Below are 22,662 nucleotides of genomic sequence, written 5' to 3'. Positions count from 1 at the left end.
ATCTACATCCCACATACAACATTTTTTGACAGAACGTTTAATAAACAGGTACATGAATAGGACGGATTTGCCAAACGCAGGCAGGTGGGACTAGTGCAGATGGGACCTGTAGGTCGGCTGAGGCAAGTTGGGTGAAAGGGCCTGTTTCCACGCTGTGTTTATGACTCTATGACACCACGACACTATGTTACCTTCGGAGAGCAGTGAGCTGGAAGTTTTCAATGCAATACTGGATAAAGTTCCTGAGGTCAGCTTTGCTGATGCCACCGATGGGATTGATATCGGCACTGGAGCAATCATACTTGGTCATGTATCCTCGGAGACTGAAAGAGATCATTTCAGTAAGGGTTAGGAAACGTGTCCACCAATCCCTTCACAAAGATAGACACAAAATGGTGGAGTAACTCAGCTGGTCGGCCAGCATGTTGTTTAAGAAGGAACTGCAGATGCTGGAAAATCGAAGGTACACAAAAAAGCTGGAGAAACTCAGCGGGTGCAGCAGCATCTATGGAGCGAAGGAAATAGGCAACGTTTTGGGCCCAAACCATTCTTCAGATGAGACTCACAACATCAGTGAAGAAGGCTCTCGACCCGGAACATCAACTATTCCTTTTCTGCAGAGATGCTGCCTGTCCCGCTGAGTTACTCCAGCATTTTGTGCCTATCTTCAGTGTAAACCAGTATCTGCAGTTGTTTCCTGCACAACTCCACAAGGATACCTGGTAGATTATTTCAACTGTTCAAAGGCTCCTCAAGTTTGCACTCACAGTTCCGTGTCTCTGCTTTGGTTAATTTCAAAGTTAACACCACTGCTTATCCAGTCCTATCACTGACCACACTGATAATGTCGTTACTTCTCCGGACCCACCACAGGGACTGGAGTGCCAGCTACAATGTGCCCGCCCACAAGATATATATTGCTCTCGGACGGCATAGCAGTAGAGTTGCTGCTTTACAGCGCCAGAGACCCGGGTTCGATCCTGACTACGGGTGCTGCCTGTATGGAATTTGTACGTTCTCCCCGTGATCTGCGTTGGTTTTCTCCGGGTGCTCTGGTTTCCTCCCACACTCCAAAGACGTACAGATTTGTAGGTTAATTGGCTTCGGTAAAAATTAAAAATTATCCCTGGTCAAGAAGGAACTGCAGATGCTGGAAAATCAAAGGTAGACAAAATTGCTGGAGAAACTCGGCGGGTGAGGCAGCATCTATGGAGCGAAGGAAATATGAAATATTTCCTTCACTCCATAGATGCTGCCGCACCCGCAGAGTTTCTCCAGCAATTTTGGCTACCTTAAATTGTCCTTGATGTGTGTAGGGTAGTGCTAGCTTACGGGGTGATTTTCCGGGTCGGCAGGGACCTGATGGGCCGAAGGGCCTGTTTCTGCGCCCTATCTCTAGAGTCTAAATACTAGGTTTCTTCCACCACAGAAGCTGCCTGATCTGCGGAGAATTTCCAACTGTTTTCATCTCACCTCTCGTCCACATTGGCTGATCCGAGAACCAGCAACCCTCCAGGTTTTCCAGAAGTCCATAAACTCAACTGAGCGAAGAGGTAAGCCAGCACCATCCGGATTCTCGCCTTTAACGCACAAGAAAAACCAGGAAAGGATTATTCTATAGACACAAGGAACCGCAGATGCTGGTTTACAATTAGTTCACAAGTCATAGCATCAGAATTAGGCCATTTGGTCCATCTTAGGGGCCACACAGTCTTAGAATAAAGGGGAGGCCATTTAAGACTGAGGTGAGAAAAAACTTTTTCACCCAGAGAGAGTTGTGAATTTGTGGAATTCCCTGCCACAGAGGGCAGTGGAGGCAAAATCACTGGATGGATTTAAGAGAGAGTTAGATAGAGCTCTCGGGGCTAGTGGAGTCAAGGGATATGGGGAGAAGGCAGGCACGGGTTATTGATTGGGGATGATCAGCCATGATCACAATGAATGGTGGTGCTGGCTCGAAGGGCCGAATGGCCTCCTCCTGCACCTATTTTCTATGTTTCTATGAGTCTACTCCGCCATGCAATCACAGCTGATCTATCTTTCCCTCTCAACCCCATTCTCCTGCCTTATCCCCACAACCTCTCGACACCCCCAGGAAGGACACAAATCAACTCGAGTAACTCAGCGGCCAGGCAGCATCTCTGGAGAACATGGGGAAAGTGACGTTTCAGATCGGGAAATGTCACCCTTCTTCAGACTGATGATGATGGTGGTGGTGGTGGGGGAGGGACACACACTGGAAGAGAGGATAAGCAAGGCAAAGACTGGCGAGTGATAGGTGGATATGGATGAGGGGGGTAGGGGGTTTAATGGTTGGGCAAAGGCCCGAATGAAAAGACTAAAAGTGTGAGATGAGGATTGAAGAGGTGCGAGTTGTGAAGCCAGAGGAAGGAATATGTGGGGGGTGGGGGGGAAATTGGTGTGTGTCCAGGTGGGGCACAAGGAAGAGAGGATGAGGAGGAGGGAAGGGGGTGCTGTTTGTAGGAAGGAACTGCAGATGCTGGTTTAAACCGAAGATAGACACAAAAAGCTGCAGTTATTAATTCCTTAATAATCTTATATGTTTCAATGAGATATCCTCTCATCCTTGTAATTTCCAGAGTATACAAGCCCAGTCGCATGATCTTATACACCACAATGATACACCTCAATAAACAATAGACAATAGGTGCAGGAGTAGGCCATTCGGCCCTTCGAGCCAGCATCACCATTCAAAGTGATCATGGCTGATCATCCCCAATCAGTACCCCGTTCCTGCCTTCTCCCCATATCCCCTGACTCCGCTATCTTTAAGAGCCCTATCTAGGTCTCTCTTGAAAGTGTCCAGAGAACCGGCTCCACTGCCCTTCCGAGACAGAGAATTCGCACCCCCTCTTTCTCCTGCACTACAAGGAATAAAGTCTTAAGCCCCTGTCCCACTTAGGAGACTAAACAGCAACCTCTGGTGACCTTGCTCACCATCCAAAAAAAATCAAGGTCGAGGTGACCTGCAACCTCCTACCACCTCCCTCGCATATGTTGAAAACCCTCCTCGACAATGAAGAAAACCGGCTTCGACTAGACCTGCCACTAAAAAATGATCGATTTTTAGGACGGCAACCTATTTTTATTTGAGGCCGGTTTTAATCATGATGAAAAAATAGCAGCGACCTAGATGATGCCTCAACCACGTGGAAACCACTTTCCACCATTAGGGAGAGTGACCAAAACCTCCAGAGACCTCATGGAAACTTTGGGTGGTGGGCAAGGTCACCAGAGGTTGCTGTTTAGGTCTCCTAAGTGGGACAGAGGCTTTAGCATGCCCAGCCCTTCCCTGCAGCTCAGGCCATTGAATTGTATCCAATAGCATAGTTTTGCATTCCTGATTTGCCTGTATATTCAAATCTTACACTAAGGCAGGTAATCAGCATTAAATTTGAAAAACTCCACTTTAAACAAATCCCTGGCCTGCTCAACCTCTCCCCACAGCTCCAGGCAACTATCTGAGAAACATAGAAACATAGAAAATAGGTGCAGGAGTAGGCCATTCGGCCCTTCGAGCCTGCACCGCCATTCAATATGATCATGGCTGATCATCCAACTCAGTATCCTGTACCTGCCTTCTCTCCATACCCCCTGATCCCTTTAACCACAAGGGCCACATCTAGCTCCCTCTTGAATATAGCCAATGAACTGGCCTCAACTACCTTCTGTGGCAGAGAATTCCACAGATTCACCACTCTCTGTATGAAAAATGTTTTTCTCATCTCGGTCCTAAAAGATTTCCCTCTTATCCTTAAACTGTGACCATCTTCTCTGCACCCTTTCCATTCCAGCTTAAAGTTAATTATTAAAAGACTCTCATATCAGCTCTATATATATATATCGAGTATATATACCATACATACTCATTATCGTATATCAAGAAATACAAGTAGTTTTTTCATCTTTTCATCACAGGAAATATACTTTCTCATAGAAACATAGAAAATAGGTGCAGGAGGAGGCCATTTGGCCCTTCGAGCCAGCACCGCCATTCATTGTGATCATGGCTGATCGCCAATCAATAACCCGTGCCTGCCTTCTCCCCATATCCCTTGATTCCACTGGCCCCTAGAGCTCTATCTAACTCTCTCTTAAATCCATCCAGTGATTTGGCCTAGACTGCCCTCTGTGGCAGGGAATTCCACAAATTCACAACTCTCTGGGTGAAAACGTTTTTTCTTACCTCAGTCCCAAATGGCCTCCCCTTTATTCTAAGACTGTGTGGCCCCTGGTTCTGGACTCGCCCAACATTGGGAACATTTTTCCTGCATCTAGCTTGTCCAGTCCTTTCATTATTTTATATGTTTCTATAAGGTTCTTCCCCTCATCCTTCTAAACTCCAGTGAATAGAAGCCTAGTCTTTTCAATCTTTCCTCATACGACAGTCCCGCCAACCCAGGGATCAATCTCGTGAACCTACGCTGAACTGCCTCAACCACGAACTGGTGGGTATTAAGCCCCCCATGGTCATCTATCACGTGCGCCACGGGCAGAGAATGAATTGGCCCCTTAGTACCTGCAGATTCTGGAGCGCGAGGTTCTCCCTGCTGCAGCCTCCGTGCACCGTAAACTGCGGCGATTTGCCGGTGACCAGATTGAAAATCGTGATCACTGCTTTCACCGCAGAGTCAATGTTGAGGTTGATATGATGGCTGGAAGAAAGAAAAGAGAGAATACTGACATTAAATGCAACATAATGTACGATGATATTTTACAACCAAAAGGAACGCCTCTTGCTTTTGCAGTGAATGGACTTTCATCACCAGAACTCACTGAGCTGTTGGTGAAGCGTGCCCGAGTTTTATTTCAATATATTTTATATTTCCTTGCACAGAGAAGGTGGTTATTCAGCCCATTGAGTTCACGCCAGCTCAGAGTAATCAGATGAATCCAATGTTTTACTCTACATCCAATTCTCTCCCGGGTGCCCAGCAGGTGGCGCAGCGGTAGAGTTCCTGCCTTACAACGCCAGGGACTCAGGTTCGATCCTGACTGCGGGTGCTGTCCGTGCGGAGTTTGCACGTTCTTCTCTGTGACCGCGTGGGTTTTCTCCGGGTGCTCCGGTTTCCTTCTACGCTGCAAAGACGTGCAGGTTTGTAGGTTAATTGCCTTCTGTAAATTGCCCCTGGTGTGCCGAATGTGAAATTGGGATAACATAGAATTAGGAATGGGTGATTGTCAGTCGGTGTTGACTCGATGGGCCGAAGGGCCTATTTCTACACTGTATCTCTACACTAACCTACACTAAACAGACTCCTGATTCTCCTTTCACCCCACCTACACAGCAGGACAGGCAGCGTCTCTGGTGGAAAGGACAGGTGAAGTTTCGGGACAAAGCCTTTCTTCAGACTCCAATCTCCAGAGATGCTGCCTGACCCTCTGAGTCACTCCAGCACTCTGTGTCTTTTTTTGTAAACCGATTCATGCAGTTCCTCGTTCACCTGATCTTCACATTTCACCCCAGTCTGAGGAAGGGTCCCAACCCAAAACATCGTATATCCGTTTCCCTCCGCAGATGCTGCCTGACCTACTGAGTTCTTCCAGCACTTTGTTTTCTTCCCCTCAAGATTCCATCATCTGCAGTGTCTTGTGCTTCGAGCAAGATGAACTCAGCAATTGTAGTCTCAAAGACAAGTTGTTTACGATGCTGTACAGTCACAAGGTTCAGCCCCCGTGGCTAATGAATGGCCCAATCCCACACATTATGTGCATCCACTCACCTGCCTATCTGCTCTGCCAGCTCTTTGGCCCGTCTGCAAGTATCCTGGGATGAGTTCTCACTGGCCATGTAGCAAGTGGTAAAGACACGTCGGCAGAAGTCCCGAGGGTCCTTGGGAACGTAACCATGGTCACTCACCATCCTCCGCGCATCCGCCAGCACCTGCTCATCTGATCGGATGTAACAGAACGTTTCAGAGCAAATGCACAGTTAATGATCGTCAACTATCTGTCTTCAACATTAGTATTCTGCAGAAAATTGTTCAACTGCTTTCGAGAGGGAGGGAGGGGGGGAGAGAGAGGGAGAAAGAAGGGGAGGAAGAGAGGGGGGGGGAGGGGGAGAGGGGGAGAGGGAGAGGGAGAGAGGGAGAGGGAGGGAGAGAGAGGGAGAGAGAGGGAGAGGGAGAGAGGGGAGGGAGAGAGGAGGGAGAGAGAGGGGGAGAGAGAGAGGGGGGGAGAGGGGGAGGGGGAGGGAGAGAGGGGAGGGAGAGGGGGGGAGGGAGAGGGGGGAGAGAGAGAGAGGGAGAGAGGGAGAGGGAGAGGGAGAGAGGGGAGAGGGAGAGAGAGAGAGGGAGAGGGAGAGAGGGAGAGGGAGAGGGAGAGGAGAGGGAGAGAGAGAAGAGAGAGAGAGGAGGGAGAGGGGGGGGGAGAGGGAGGGAGGGAGAGAGGGGAGAGGGAGAGAGAGAGGGGGGAGAGAGGGGGAGAGAGGGGGGGAGAGAGAGGGAGGGGGAGAGGGGGGGAGGGGGGGGGGGGAGGGGGGAGAGGGGAGAGGGGGAGGGTTAGTGGAGGGGGAGGGAGAGAGAGAGGGAGAGGAGAGGGAGAGGGAGAGGGAGAGGAGAGGGAGAGGATGGAGAGATGGAGATGGAGGATGGAGAGATGGTGAAGCAACAAGGAAGTAAATGGAAAGAAATGGATCCCCAAAGTTACTTACTTCCGTGAGATACAGCAAAACACACTTGGCGACACATGGAATAGACCACGCAGGCAGTGGCTGAGCTATCTATCCCCCCACTGAGAGGGAGAAAAAAGCCCGCCTGTGGACACAGAGAGAAGGATGAAGAGACACAAGCAACACGAAGGAACACCTTTTCCCCGGAGATGTTGCCTGACCTACTGGGTTAATCCAACACTTTGTGTCTTTTTTTTGTAAACCAGCATCTGCAGTTTAGTTCAGTTTAGGTTTAGTTTAGTTTAGTTTAGAAATACAGCCCAGAAACATAGAAAACATAGAAAATAGGTGCAGGAGTAGGCCATTTGGCCCTTCGATCCTGCACCGCCATTCGACATGATCATGGCTGATCATCCAACTCAGTATCCCAGCCTTCTCTCCATACCCCCTGATCCCTTTAGCCACAAGGGCCACATCTAACTCCCTCTTAAATATATCAATGAACCGGCCTCAACTACCTTCTGTGACAGAGAATTCCAGAGATTCACCACTCTCTGTGTGAAAAATGTTTTTCTCATCTCGGTCCTAAAAGATTTCCCCCTTATCCTTAAACTGTGACCCCTTGTTCTGGAGCGGTCCTGACCTACCATCTACCTCATTGGAGACGCTCCGACTATCTTTAATCGGACTTTATCTTGCACTTCCCTTTATCCTGTATCTTTTTACGGCTTAATTGGCAAGAGACAAGACAAGAGACATTTATTGTCACGTAGCAACTGGTACAGTGAGATTTGGCGAGTGGATGAGGAAGTGTAATCATGTACAGTCTTTTCGCTGACTGGATAGCACGCAACAAGAAAGCTTTTAACTGGACACGTGACAATAGTGACCTAAACCAAACCCCCGAGATCAGGATCGAACCTGGGTCCCTGGTGCTGTGAGGCAGTGACTCTACCAGCTGCGCCACTGTGCCACCCATCATTATGTTCACAAAGAAAAAAAGTACCGAGACGTGAAACTATAATCGCCAGTGATCTTGAGGAGTCTTTTTTTAGTTCAGTTTAGAGATACAGAGTGGATACAAGCTGTTTGGACCACCGGGTCCACACCGACCAGCGATCCCCGCACACCAACACACTAAGGACAATTTTACATTCATACCGATTAACCTACAAACCTGTACGTCTTTGGAGCGCGGGGAAGAAACCGAAGATCTTGGAGAAAACCTACGCTGGTCACGGGGAGAACGTACAAACTCCGTACAGACAGCACCAGTAGTCAGGATCGAACCAGAGTCTCTAGCAATACGAGGCAGTAACTCTACCGCTGCGCCACTGTGCTGCCCATCTGAGTCGTTCCCAGCACAATCTCTTTTTATTTTCAATTTCCAGGAGCTGCAACATTTTTGATTTTCAACTGGTAGAGGGGTAAAATGACAATAAACGTTGAGAATTTGAGAATTGACGTTAGAGAATTTGAGGGTGTGCAGTGAAACGCAGCTTACACAAGGAGGCGCTGTAGAACCAAATATTAGCATGGCATCACACCACAGAGACTGCCTCACAGCGCCAGAGACCCAGGTTCGATCACGGCTACGGGCGCTGTCTGTACGGAGCTTGTACGTTCTCCCCGTGACCTGCGTGGGTTTTCTCCAGGATCTCTGGTTTCCTCCCACACTACAATGACATACAGGTTGGTAGGTGAATTGGCTTTGGTAAAATTGTAACCTTTGCCGGCGCACGCAGGATAGTATTAGTGTGCGGGGTGATCGCTGGTCGGCACGGACTCGGTGAGCCGAAGGGCCTGTTTCCGCGCTATAATGTCTAGAGTCTAAAGTCCAATTAGTCAGCTTAGTTCATTGTCCAGTATCATACAGTTAAACCTACTCTGGTGAAAACGCCTAAGAGTTTCAGAAGGAACTGCAGATGCTGGAAAATCAAAGGTAGACAAAGATGCTGGAGAAACTCAGCGGGTGATGCAGCATCTATGGAGCGAAGGAAAAGGGCAACGTTTCGGGTCGAGACCCTTCTTCAAACTCAGGTGAGGGAGGGGGGGGGGGGTGTGGGAAGAAGAAAGAAAGAGGTGGAGCCAGTGGGCTGGGGGAGAGCTGAGAAGGAGAGGAGAAAGTAGGGACTACCTGAAATTAGAGAAGTTAATGTTCATACCGCTGGGGTGCAAACTGCCCAAGCGAAATATGAGGTGCTGCTCCTCCAATTTACAGTGGTCCTCACTCTGGCCATGGAGGAGGCCCAGGACAGAAAGGTCGGATTTGGAATGGGAGGGGGAGTTGAAGTGCTGAGCCACCGGGAGATCAGGTTGGTTATTGCGAACATGAGTGGCATGGGTGGGGGACATTTGTGGAAATGAAAATGTCAGATGGAATTTTCGCACTGTAAACACTGTATATATTTATTACTTGGACAGGGGCCACAGAGTGGCACGGGTGGGGGACTGTTTGGTGAAATTTGACAAATGAAAAAAACTTGTATAGTCTCCGAAAATGTCGGATGAATTTTGTTTGTTTGAATGGTTCAGGAATTGTATATATTTATCAATGAATAAAGTCTATTTTGAAATTTTAAAAAAATTTAAAAAAAATTGCGAACCGAGCGGAGGTGTTGGGCGAAGCGATCGCCAAGCCTACGCTTGGTCTCACCGATGTAGAGCAGCTGACATCTAGAGCAGCGGATGCAATACGTGAGGTTGGAGGAGGTGCAGGTGAATCTCTGCCGCACCTATTTCCTTCGCTCCATAGCTGCTGCCTCACCCGCTGAGTTTCTCCAGCATTTTTCTCTACCTGGTGAAAATGCCTCTGTTCGAGGCTGCAAATTGTGGTCTCACATGGGCGACATTCTGAACCTATGTTAAACGGCACGGTGGCGCAGCGGTAGAGTTGCTGCAATACAGCGCCAGAGACCCGAGTTCCATCCTGACGGCGGCTACTACAATCTGACTTGTCGCAGTGCAACCTTATAATCAATATTATTTTATGCTACGCCTTCCCTAATTTTAGTTTTAGCTTCGGAGATACAGCGCAGAAACATGCCCTTCGGACTACTGAGTCTGCGCCGACCAGCGATCCCCGTACATTTAAGGCAATCCTGGGATACACACACTGGGATATCCTCACGTTGACATACCTGTGAACTTCGCCGGAGGTAGTCCCAGAGCCAGCACGCCGGTCCAAGACTACATGAAACATGAATAAGAGATAATGAACAACACACAATTGTGCGATTCAATTGAGATACATTGGACATGAAAGAACAAATAGATGGCACGGTGGCGCAGAGGTAGAGTTGTCACCTTACAACACGAGAGACCCGTGTTCCATCCTGATTACAGCTGCTTGTCTGTACGGAGTTTGTACGTTCTCCCCGTGACCTGAGTGGGTTTTCTCCAGGTGCTCAGGTTTCCTCCCACACTCCAAAGACATGCAGGTCCGTTGGTAAATTGGCTTCGGTAAAATTGTAAATTGCCCAAAAGTGTGTGTAGGATAGTGCCAGTGAGCTGGTCGGGCTTGCTGGTCGGCGCAGACTTGGTGGGCTGCACCTCCAGTCAGGATCGGACCCCCGTCTCTGGCAGCAACTCTACCGCTGCGCTACTGTGCCACCGCCGTGCAACTCAACATCGGTTAGAACGTCGCCCGTGCAAGGTCACGATTCAAAGCTTCCAACGTACCTGATTTCTTCCTCGGGAGTATGGAATCGGATCTGAATGGGTTGGACGGAGGGCATGTAGACATCGTCTGCCAAGGACAGTGTAAAGTTGACACGGACACGAGGGTAAACTTCATTTGCCTGTGTGGGATGTCATTCACTGGGTTGGTTTAATTCTGGGACTTGTAAATACAATAGACAATAGACAATAGGTGCAGGAGTAGGCCATTTGGCCCTTCGAGCCAGCACCGCCATTCAATGTGATCATGGCTGATCATCCCCAATCAGTACCCCGTTCCTGCCTTCTCCCCATATCCCCTGACTCCGCTATTTTTAAGAGCCCTATCTAGCTCTCTCTTGAAAGCATCCAGAGAACCGGCCTCCACCGCCCTCTGAGGCAGAGAGTTCCACAGACTCACCACTCTCTGTGAGAAAAAGTGTTTCCTCGTCTCCGTTCTAAATGGCTTACTCCTTATTCTGAAACTGCGGCCCCTGGTTCTGGACTCCCCCAACATCGGGAACATGTTTCCTGCCTCTAGCGTGTCCAAGCCCTTAACAATCTCATCCTTCTAAACTCCAGAGTGTACAAGCCCAGCCGCTCCATTCTCTCAGCATATGACAGTCCCGCCATCCCGGGAATTAACCTGGTGAACCTGCGCTGCACTCCCTCAACAGCAATACGCACTGACTGTGAAGGCTGGAGCAAAGCAGCCATCAGTAACTGAGGTTAAACTCCCACAAGGGTAACGTTAGACTTCAATATTTGATTCATAGATACTTTATTGTCACATGTACCAAGATACAGTGAGATTCTATGTTTGGTCTGCAATGTGTATTGCAGCAGGGAGAAGTCTCCTAAAGGTAAATAGAGAGAAAAAGACATGTACAAACCATTAATTTTCCACTGGTCTTGTCTGCGCGATAGGCTCTTACATCCTCCAAATCTTGAGTGGTGGTCAGGACTTCCTGAAGGGAGAAGGAAAAGATGTATACATTTATGTCTGTAGAAGGGTCTCGACCCGAAACGTCGCCTATTCTTTCGCTCCATAGATGCTGCCTCACCCGCTGAGTTTTGCCAGCATTTATGTCTACCTTATACTTATCGACGTGCATGGGATCATGAGAGGAATAAATAGGGTAAATGCACAGAGTCTTTTACCCAGAGTAGGGGAATTGAAAACCAGAGGACATAGGTTTAAAGTGAGGGGGAGATTTAACAGGATCCTGAGGGGCAGGTATATGGAACGAGCTGCCGGAGGAGGTAGTCGAGGCAGGTACTGTCACAACATTTAGAAAGCATTTGGACAACTGGATAGGATAGGTTTAGAGGGGGCAGGGGCCACATGTAGGCAGGTGGGACTAGCGTAGATGGAGCATGTTGGTCGGCATGGGCAAGTTGGGCTGAAGGGCCTGTTTCCACACTGTACGACTTTGGCTATGAAACTTGTTGCTGAGTTCATCATCATAATCGTTGTGGGCGGGAGCGTCTATCTTCCCCTGCAGGTCAATAGCACCTGCCCACTGCCCAGAGGCAGGGACTATTACAATGTTTAAGAAGCAATTAGGCAGGTATATATGGATAGGACAGGTTTAGAGGGATACGGGCCAAACGCAGGCAGGTGGGACTGGTGTAGATGGGGCATGTTGTTCGGTGTGGGCATGTTGGTCGGTGTGGGCATGTTGGTCGGTGTGGGCATGTTGGTCGGTGTGGGCAAGTTGGGTCGGTGTGGGCATGTTGGTTGGGGGGGGGGGGTTGGTCGGGGGGGGGATGTTTTTGGGTGTGGGCATGTTGGTTGGTGTGGGTTGGTGTGGACATGTTGGTCGGTGTGGACATGTTGGTCGGTGTGGACATGTTGGTCGGTGTGGACATGTTGGGTCGGTGTTGGTCGGTGTGGGACAAGTTGGGTCGGTGTGGGCATGTTGGTCGGTGTGGGCATGTTGGTCGGTGTGGACATGTTGGTCGGGGTGGGCATGTTGGGTCGGTGTGGGCATGTTGGTCGGTGTGGGCATGTTGGTCGGTGTGGACAAGTTGGGTCGGTGTGGGCATGTTGGTCGCTGTCGGCAAGTTGGGTCGGTGTGGGCAAGTTTCCACGCTGTACGACTCGATTTCTGGAGATGGATGAATCGCAATCAACTTTCAATTCTGCAGAGAGCCACTTTGTTTTTTTTTTTAATTGTTTAGAGAATGCGGAAGTGTTTTGCTGTTGAATCACAACAATAGTCGGTCTCAGAAGTCACTGATTACTGATGTTCTTACCACGTCGTCCAGGGAAAACTGTGACCCTTGGGCCACAATATGTCCATTTACAGCAATCATCGCACAGCCATCGTAATACAGACGGTCACCATCACACCCCTTCTGGTTAGCAAAGAGATAGATTCCACCATTCTGGAGGGGCGGAAGAGAGACATCAGTCCCGGGTTGCTTGGGCACCTTACAATACAGCACAACATCAGACTGAAGGGTCTCGACCCGAAACGTCACCCGTTTCTTCTCCGCAGAGATTAGAATTAGAATTAGATTCCTTTATTGTCATTCAGACCTTTCGGTCTGAACGAAATTATGTTGCCTGCAGTCACACACAGAATCAATAATAACAAAACATACAATAAACACAAATTAAACATCCACCACAGTGTGTTCACCAAGCACATCCTCACTGTGATGGAGGCAAAGTCTTAGTCTCCGTCTCTTCCCTCCTTGTTCTCCCTCTGCGCTGAGGCGATCGATCCAGGCCGGAGATGCCGCCCTCCAGTCCAGCGGACCTCCGTGCTGATGTCGCCGCCGCCGAAAGCCGGAACGCCGTCTCCGCTCCGAGACGGCCCGCCACAGCATCATCAGCTCCGGGTCCTGCAGTCTCCGCTCCGGGAGATGCTGCCTGTACCTGCACTATCCTACACACACACTAGGGATAATTTACAATTTTACCTAAGCCAATTAGCCGACAAACCTGTACAGTCTTTGGAGTGTGGGGGGAAACCGTAGCACCCGGAGAAAACCCACGCAGGTCACGGAGAGAACGTACAAACTCCGCACAGACAGCACCCGTAGTTAGGATTGAACCCGGGTCTCTGGCGCTGTGAGGCTGCCTTACAGGTCATTTGAACAATGGACAACGGAGGACCCGGCGCGGGGAGGACCACCATCAGGGGAGGGAGTTGGGGGGGATGGAGAACAAAGGGGGAACTGGTGCGGTGTGGGAGGGGGGATATTTGTAACTTTGTAATCACCCTTTGTACAGAGCCCTAGTGAGAACACACCTGGAGTATTGTGTGCAGTTTTGGTCCCCCAATTTGAGGAAGGACATTCTTGCTATTGAGGGAGTGCAGCGTAGGTTTACAAGGTTAATTCCCGGGATGGCGGGACTGTCATATGCTAAGAGAATGGAGCAGCAGGGCTTGTACACTCTGGAGTTTAGAAGGATGAGAGGGTATCTCATTGAGGCATATAAGACTGTTAAGGCTTTGGACACGCTAGAGGCAGGAAACATGTTCCCGATGTTGGGTGTGTCCAGAACTAGGGGCCACAGTTTAAGAATAAAGAGTGAGCCATTTAGAACGGAGACGAGGAAACACTTTTTCTCACAGAGAGTGGTGAGTCTGTGGAATTCTCTGCCCCAGAGGGCGGTGGAGGCGGGTTCTCTGGATACTTTCAAGAGAGAGCTAGATAGGACTCTTAAAGATAGCGGAGTCAGGGGATATGGGGAGAAGGCAGGAACGGGGTACTGATTGGGGATGATCAGCCATGATCACATTGAATGGCGGTGCTGGCTCGAAGGGCCGAATGGCCTACTCCTGCACCTATTGTCTATGGTCTATTGTCTTTATGGGTGACTATTTTGGGCAAGTAATTTCACTGTGACTGGTCACCTGTGACAATATAATATTCCATTCTATTCTTTTTTTTAAAGCATTTCTGTCAGCAATTCCCGCAAATCCATTGATATTTGAAAACACCTCATTCCCCACACATTTACCTTTGATGTGGCCGTCTTTATGAGGTCGGTCCTCAAATAGCTTTTACGAAGGACATGGTGGCTCGCTGAAGAATTAGTAAATATCTCCACCCCTCAATGCGGCGTTCTGGGCCGAACAAGGCAAGTCAGTCTTTCTCAGTTCCGTATTGTATTTATTAGAAACATGAAACATAGAAATTAGGTGCAGGAGTAGGCCATTCATTGCACCCCACAAAATTTCCAACCTTATGTACCTGGCCTTCTTTATGATCCCCTTAGGTCAAGGACCCATCTAAATCCCTCTTTATAGCCACGAACTGGCCTCAACTACCCTCTGTGGTTCCAGAGATTCACCACTCGCTGTGTGAAAAAAGTTCTTCTCATCTCGGTTTTAAAGGATTTCCCCCTTATCCTCCACCCCATCAACATCGAGACATCTTCCTGGTGTCCAACCCCTTAAGAATTTTGTAAGGACTGGGCAGGTCTTTCTTCATAAGACAGTCCTGACAAGGCAAGTCAGTCTGCACTTCTCAAGTTCTGTATTCAGTGGTTCAGTATTTACAATTTAATATCATCATTTTAACTGAGTACTTGCATACACAGATGAAACGAAAAAGGCGTTTCTCGATCAGTTTCCATTCAGTGCAGTTAATGTGCATGATTAACTTAACTAAGTTGCTAGATGATTCTCAAGCGCATCATGCAACTGGTAGAGGAGACTTTCTATTTTAACGAAGGCATAGAAACATCTATCCGATTTTGTCCTTTCTCTGCCCTCACACGTGGATGGGTAGGAAGTGTCTTCCCCCCTAATCCCTATGTTTGTCCCTTTATCTTCAGGTTGTCAGCGGATGGCGCAGCGGTAGAGTCGCTGCCTTACAGCCCTTGCAGCGCCAGAGGCCTGGGTTCGATCCCGACTACGGGCCCCGTCCGTACGGAGTTTTATCGTTCTCCCCGTCACCCGTGTGGGTTTTCCCCAAGATCCTCCCACACTCCAAAGACGTACAGGTTTGTAGGTTAATTAGCTTGGGTATAAATGTAAAATTGTGTGTGGGGGATAGATAATGTGTGGGCGTCGCTGGTCGGTGCGGATTCGGTGGGCTGAAGGGCCTGTTTCCGCGCTGTATCTCTAAACCAAACCTAACGAAACTGGTCGAGATGACTTCTTATTTTTTACATTTATGATAGATCAGATTTAGTCTTTTCTCTGTCCTTGCAGTTGGGAGGGAATATCTTGCTCCTAATCCCAATGCTTGTACCTTAATCTATTGGTGGCCAACATCACACCTCCTTACATCACATACCAGTAGGGTTACCAACTGTCCCGTATTAGCCGGGACATCCGGTTTGCCTTGTAGGGGACCGCCCTAGTCCCATATTTGACTGGGACTACTCGGGTCGAGGGGACTGTCGGGTCAGAGCGCCCTGTCCGGTCCGGCCTCACCCGTCCCGACGTAATGCAGCCCATGGAGTGCAGCAGCAGCAGCAGCGCCTCGCCCGTGACCCCGTCGGTCGACAGCCCGGCCAGCTGTCGGACCTTCGCTTACCGCCGACACCACCACCCCTCCTTCCCATCATGGGTTCATGAGTTGGATGGGGGTGCCGGACTTTACCGGGCTTGCCCGCCGGCTGAGCTTTGTGTGCAGTCCAGCACCCGGGCCAACTCATCATTCACCCAGCCACGGCCGAGTCGGTCAATGAATTGCCGTCGGGAGTTTGTCCCTTATTTTGACTTTTTGTCCCTTATTTGGGAGTGAGAAAGTTAACGCTGTACAACATATCAGGATTATTCGTATCAAATGTCTGTAGAATCTCCGACTTCCCTTCACACACACACTATATCTCAACACAACCATGTCAACAAGATTACAAGGGCAAACAACAGAAGCAAGTGTCAAAAACCTAAACTCCAGGCCTAACTTGCAAACGCAGCCCAGACCATCACACAATCCAACCTCCCTTCCATTGACTCCATCTGCACTACATATTTTGGTCACCTCATCTCATTGCCTAGAGCTTGTTTTTACTGGATTGTAAATAGTAGGGTTTCATTGTGAGTCAGGCATTCCTTTCCTATTCTAACTCACTTAGCTTGCAGCGTTAAAAGGGAGGGAGTGCACTTGGTGGCTAAGTTTTAATTAACTGACAGACATTATGGGATCAGAAAGTGTCTCTACAGAATTTTGACAACGGTGTTCACAAGTGATAGGAGCAGAATTAGGCCATTTGGCCCATCAAGTCTACTCCCCCATTCATTCATGGCTGATCTATCTCTCCCTCCTAACCACATTCTCCTGCCTTCTTCCCACAACCCCTGACACCCGTACTAATCAAGAATCTATCTACCTCTGCCTTAAAAATAAATTAGATGTCTACGTTAATCCCGGCAAAATTGGACAAGTCAGGACTTCAAAATGGGGTTCAGTTTCATGGTTTGCTGGGAGATTTGGTCAAATTGTAATTGCTCTCTGCAGAGCTGGGATAGGCTGCGCAAGGTGCCGGGGAGTCTGGAACTTAAATACTATTTGCAAGCAAAGAATGGGAACCCTGCAAATCCTGTCAGTCTGGTACTATATGTATAGATTGGATGGCTGCAAACCAGACATATACCTTGTAAATAGCTTGTAAATAATGTTTAAGAGGGAACTGCAGATGCTGGAGGAATCGAAGGTTACACAGAAAAGCTGGAGAAACTCAGCGGGTGCAGCAGCATTTTTCTGAGAAGGAAATAGGCAACGTTTCGGGGAAAACCCTTCTTCAGACTGACTTCATCTCGGGGGTGGGTGGGGACAAGAAAGGGAAAAGGAGGAGTAGTTGAAGGCTGGAGGGTTGGGAGGAGACAGCAGGGGAGCTGAGGAAGGGGGAGGAGACAGCAAGGACTAACAGAATTGGGAGAATCGAAGAGACATGCCCCGGGGGTGTAGACTCCCCAAACGGAATATGAGGTGCTGTTCCTCCAATTTCCGGTGCTGCTCGCTGTGGCCATGGAGGAGACCCAGGACAGAGCGGTCGGAGGCGGAGTGGGAGGGGGAGTTGAAGTGCTGAGCCACCGCGAGGTCAGCTTGGTTATTGCGGAACGAGCGGAGGTGTTCAGGGAAACGATCGCCCACGGTGGGATAGGTACGATCTGTGACGCGCTCGGTAAAATAAAATTTAGTTGTATCAAGTGCTTGATTCAGTGTTTTTACTGAAACTAGACAGCGGACGGGGGAATCTACTGGCTTACGACACTGGCTGAGACATTGTTCCTGTTTTTAGTGCTTTTAATGTCTTTTAATTTTTACTGTTTTTATAGTCCTGTCGTCTCAATGGTTTTAGTAGTTTGTAATAACTTTTTGTTGACTTCCCATGTACAGCACTTTGTGGTAACTGATGTTGTCTAAAAGCGCTTTATAAATAAAGTTATTATTATTATTATTAATCGATATTTGTAATTGGGTGATTAAGAGCCAACCCCCGTGTGGGTCGGCCCCTCGAGTTCGCGGGGCATATAAAAGTCCCTGGTCACGCGGCTCAGGGTCGATCTGACCTCTAGTCCTAGACTCTCATCCAGTGGAAACATCCTCTCCACATCCACTCTATCCAAGCTTTTCACTATTCTGTACGGGGTGGGAGATTGCAACCTACACGTGGTCCGCCCTGTTTCGACTAATGCAATCAACCCGAGGTGCACAAACAAATAGATCAAATCGAACAAGTTGACCTGCAACTTTAGGCTGTGCGCGCCCTATGCAGGAAGAAGACAATTCGGTACGTTTCAATGAGGTCGTCCCTCATTCTTCTAAACTCCAGCGAGTACAGGCCCACTGCCATCAAACGGTCATCAAATGTTAACCCACTCATTCCTGGGATCATTCTCGTAAACCTCCTGTGGACCCTCTCCGAGGCCAGCACATCCTTCCTCAGACATAGGGCCCAAAATTGCTCACAATATTCCAAATCTGGCCTGACCAACGCCTTATGGAGCCTCACCGTTACATCCCCATTTTTGTATTCTAGCCCTCTTGTAAAGAGGGAGTGGTCGGAGTGAGGCTGGTCCTTGATTATGTTGGTGGCCTCACGGAGGCAGTGTGAAGTGTAGACAGTCGCTATCCATTCTCTGATGAGTCTCATAATTTTATATACTTCTATCATGTCCCTCCATCCCCCCACCCCCATTTACAGCAAAAACGATCCAAGTTTTTCCAAATGTCCTTCGAGCTAGTATATCTCTAATCCAGGACACGTCCTGATGAACCTGTTCTGCACTATCTCCAAAGCCACCTCACCTCATTTCCTTTCTGTAATGCAAATTTGACTTTACTTTAGAGACACAGCGTGGAAACAGGTCCTTCAACCCACCAGGACCGCGCCCATCAGTGATCACCCGCACACCACCACTATCATATACACTACGAAGTGCGACAATTTACAATTTACAGAAGCCAATTAACCTCAGATATGGGGCACAAAACTGCTCACAATATTCCAAATGCGGCCTGACTTTGTTATAAAGCCTCAGCATAAAGGGCCTGTCCCGCTTGCCGACTTTTTCGGCGACTGCCAGCGTCATTTCAGTGTCACCAAAAGATTTTGAACATTTCAAAATCCAGCGGCGACAAATAAAATGTTGCGCCACATTTTAAAAAACGCCGCGCGCCAATCCGTCATCACGCAGCAAATTTTCCGGTCACCTGATACGTCAGTCAATGATGCCGACAGTCGCCGAAAAAATCGGCAAGTGGAACAGGCCCGTTGCATCCCTTTAAGTTTAGAGACACAGCGCAGGAACAGGCCCATCGGCCCACACCGACCAGCGATCCCCTTACACTAACAATATCCGACACACACCTAGGACAATTTTACATTTCTACCAAGCCAGCCAAGCACCCGACAAACCTGTGCGTCTTTGGAGTGTGGGAGGAAAACCGGTGGTCACGGGAAGAACGTACAAACTCCATACAGACAGCACCCGTCGTCAGGATCGAACTCGGGTCTCTAGCGCTGTAAGGCGGCCACTCAAACGCTGCACCACCGTGCCGCCCCAAGTGAATGATTGAATGAATGAATAAGTTTATTTGATCAAGTATTCACATACAAGGAATTTGCCTTGGTTCTCTGCCCGCAAAGTAGTTTCATGTTTCTGGCTTACTATTTTTGTGAACCATGGAGGGGGGGGGGGGGGTCTTCCTCCATCTGCAAGAATGATCCCAACTACCCCCCAACCCCTCACTCACTCAACCATTGCATGTATGAACAGGTGATTACTCATCGAGCCTCTAAGTCATTATGCCCAATGGCATATTGGAACAGAGCCAAGGACAAATAGATCCACAAGTCTGGACAATTCCTGCATTCATTTGTGTGCAGTCAAATTTTGCAATAGTTTAGTTTAGGTTTGGAGATTTTAAGCATGGAAACAGACCCTTCGGCCCACCGAGTCCGTCCCAACCATCGATCATCCACGCACACCAGTTCTATGTTATCTATCCACTTCACACAGAGTTGTGAGTGTGTTGAATTCTCTGCCTCAGAAGGCAGTGGAGACCAATTCTCTGGATGCTTTCAGGAGAGAGTTAGATGGAGCTCTTAAAGATAGTGGAGTCAAGGGATATGGGGAGAAGGCAGGAACGGGGTACTGATTGTGGATGATCAGCCATGATCACATTGATTGGCGGTGCTGGGTCAAAGGGCCGAATGGCCTACTCCTGCACCTATTGTCTATAGTCTATTGTTTAAATAGGGGCAATTTACAGAGGCCAATTAACCTGCAAACGCATACATCTTGTGGTGTGGGAGGAAACCGGAGCTCCTGGAGGAAACCCACGTGGTCACAGGGAGAACATGCAAACTCCGCACAGACAGCATCCAAGGTTCCAATAACAAACAGCATTGAGACGCACCCAGTATTCCTGTTTTCCTCTTTGTCCTGTCAGCTTCTTGTTCCTCTAACTGAGTCAGCTATTTTTGTACCCATTTGCACCCAATCGAATGGCCTACTGCACCTATTGTCTATTAGATTCAAATTCAGCTAACTCATGTCTCCGAACCCAACAAATCTCTGAAAAAAATTCTCTCCAATATCAGCATTATCTACTATTTTAGTAGAAAGATTAAATGGCATGAAAAAAAATATTTTTTCTGTTAATGTAAAATAATTTTAATTAATTTTGGAGAGAGCTCTGGGAAAGTTCAGAATGAATTGGGGAAAAAAAAGACACAATGTGCTGGAGTAACTCAGTGAGCGGGTCAGGCAGCATCTATGGAGAACACGGATAGGTGATGTTTTGGGTCGGGTCCTTTCCTCATACCAAAGAAGGACCCTGAGTGGAAACGTCACATTCATGTTTAGTTTAGTTTTGAGATAGAAACATAGAAACATAGAAACATAGAAATTAGGTGCAGGAGTAGGCCATTCGGCCCTTCGAGCCTGCACCGCCATTTAATATGATCATGGCTGATCATCCAACTCAGTATCCCGTACCTGCCTTCTCTCCATACCCTCTGATCCCCTTGGCCACAAGGGCCACATCTAACTCCCTCTTAAATATAGCCAATGAACTGGCCTCAACTACCCTTTGTGGCAGAGAGTTCCAGAGATTCACCACTCTCTGTGTGAAAAAAGTTCTCCTCATCTCGGTTTTAAAGGATTTCCCCCTTATCCTTAAGCTGTGACCCCTTGTCCTGGACTTCCCCAACATCGGGAACAATCTTCCTGCATCTAGCCTGTCCAACCCCTTAAGAATTTTTAAGTTATAAGATCCCCTCTCAATCTCCTAATAGAGCGCAGAAACAGGCCCTTCGGCCCACCGAGTCCGCGCCGACCAGCGATCCCCACACATTAACACTATCCTACACACACTAAGGACAATATAAGTTTATATCAAGCCAATTAACCTACAAACTTGTATGTTTTTGGAGTGTCGGAGAAAACCCATGCAGGTCACGGGGAGGAAGGGCAAACTCCATACAGACAAGCACCCGTAGTCAGGATCGAACCCGGGTCTCTGGCGCTGTACGATCTCCAGAGATCTAGTCTGATCCGCCGAGTTACCCCAGCACTTTGCGTCTTTTTTTTCTGTAAACCAGCATCTGCAGTTCCTTGCTTCCAAGGATTAATTGAATTTGTTTGCGACACTTCAGTTGTGTACACCAATAACATACTCAAGATTAGAATCAGAATATTTGTTAGTACACAAAGGAATGTTCTCTCAGGAAGGTCGTTCACTCCAGAATAGTTAGTGATGTTTAGTTTAGTTTAGTTTAGTTTCTTTTCGAGATGCAGCATGGAAACAGGCCCTTCAGCACACCAGGTCCACGCTGACTAGCGATCCCCGCACATTAACACTATCCCACACCCATTATGGACAATTTTTACATTTACAAAGCCAATTAACCTACAAACCTGTACGTATTTAGAATGTGGGAGGAAACAGAAGATCTCGGAGAAAACCCACTCAGGTCACGGGGAGAACGTACAAGTTTCGTTCAGACAGCACCCGTAGTTGGGATCGAACCCGGGTCTCCGGCGCTGCATTTGCTGCAAGGCAGTAACTCTACCGCTGCGCCACCGTGACTGCCCCGTAATAATATCCACCGTGGATATTATATTTAATTTGTTCATTACAACCTCGACATCCCATTTGGCACAAAGCGAAATCTGTTAAATCCAATATTTCAAATTTGAGGGATTAATCCTAAAAAATTGCAAGAGAGAAAAATTACTTGCACGTTAAGCGGTGGCACAGTGGAAGATTTGCTAGCTTCCAGCACCAGCTAGCCCTCACTGCAAGATGGCGCCTTAGCCAGGCAACTCTCTGTGCAATGGTCCCAGCCGATGGGCAGCACCGTGGCGCAGCGGTAGAGTTGCTGCCTTACAGCACTCGCAGCGCCGGACAACCGGGTTCGATCCCGACTACGGGCGCTGTCTGTACGGAGTTTGTACCTTCTCTCCCCGTGGGTTTTCTCCGAGATCTTCAGTTTCCTCCCACACTACAAAGATGTACAGGTTTGTAGGTTAATTGGCTTGGTGTAAGTGTAAATTGTCCCTAGTGTGTGTGTAGGATAGTGCTAGTGTGCGGGGATCACTGGTCGGCGCGGACTCGGTGGGCCGAAGGGCCTGTTTCCGTGCTGTATCTCTAAAACTAAAAGTTAAGTGGATCTGCAATCGCTCATTACAATAGCTCCACTATTTTAGACCTCTACTAGGTATCTGTACACTGTGGACGACTTGATTGTAATCATGTATAGTCCTTCCACTGTCCTGGTTCGATCCTGACCACGGATGCTGTCTATGCTGAGTTTCTACGTTCTCCCGTGACAGGCGTGGGTTTTCTCCGGGTGCTCTGGTTTCCTCCGACACTCCAAAGACATAAAGGTTTGTAGAGTAATTGGCTTGGTATAAATGTATAAATTGTACCGAGTGTGTGTGAGGTAG

General features: G+C 48.4%; 1 protein-coding gene across 1 annotated transcript in view; it reads right to left on the bottom strand.

Moving 5' to 3' along the window:
* nadsyn1 (NAD synthetase 1) overlaps positions 1-22,662 on the bottom strand; it is a 40,236-nt gene that overhangs the window by 6,056 nt on the left and 11,518 nt on the right. The window contains 10 exon segments of the mRNA XM_055649194.1: positions 192-323; positions 1,474-1,580; positions 4,541-4,676; positions 5,745-5,913; positions 6,674-6,776; positions 9,772-9,820; positions 10,313-10,431; positions 11,182-11,256; positions 12,548-12,679; positions 14,268-14,373. Of these exon segments, the coding sequence (XP_055505169.1) occupies positions 192-323; positions 1,474-1,580; positions 4,541-4,676; positions 5,745-5,913; positions 6,674-6,776; positions 9,772-9,820; positions 10,313-10,431; positions 11,182-11,256; positions 12,548-12,679; positions 14,268-14,373 (1,128 nt within the window).

Source organism: Leucoraja erinacea, chromosome 18 (genome assembly GCF_028641065.1).
Source record: "Leucoraja erinacea ecotype New England chromosome 18, Leri_hhj_1, whole genome shotgun sequence".
In the NCBI taxonomy this organism is placed as follows: domain Eukaryota; kingdom Metazoa; phylum Chordata; class Chondrichthyes; order Rajiformes; family Rajidae; genus Leucoraja; species Leucoraja erinaceus.
Note: the sequence above shows the minus strand (reverse complement) of the source record. Positions and strands in the feature narration are given on the sequence as shown.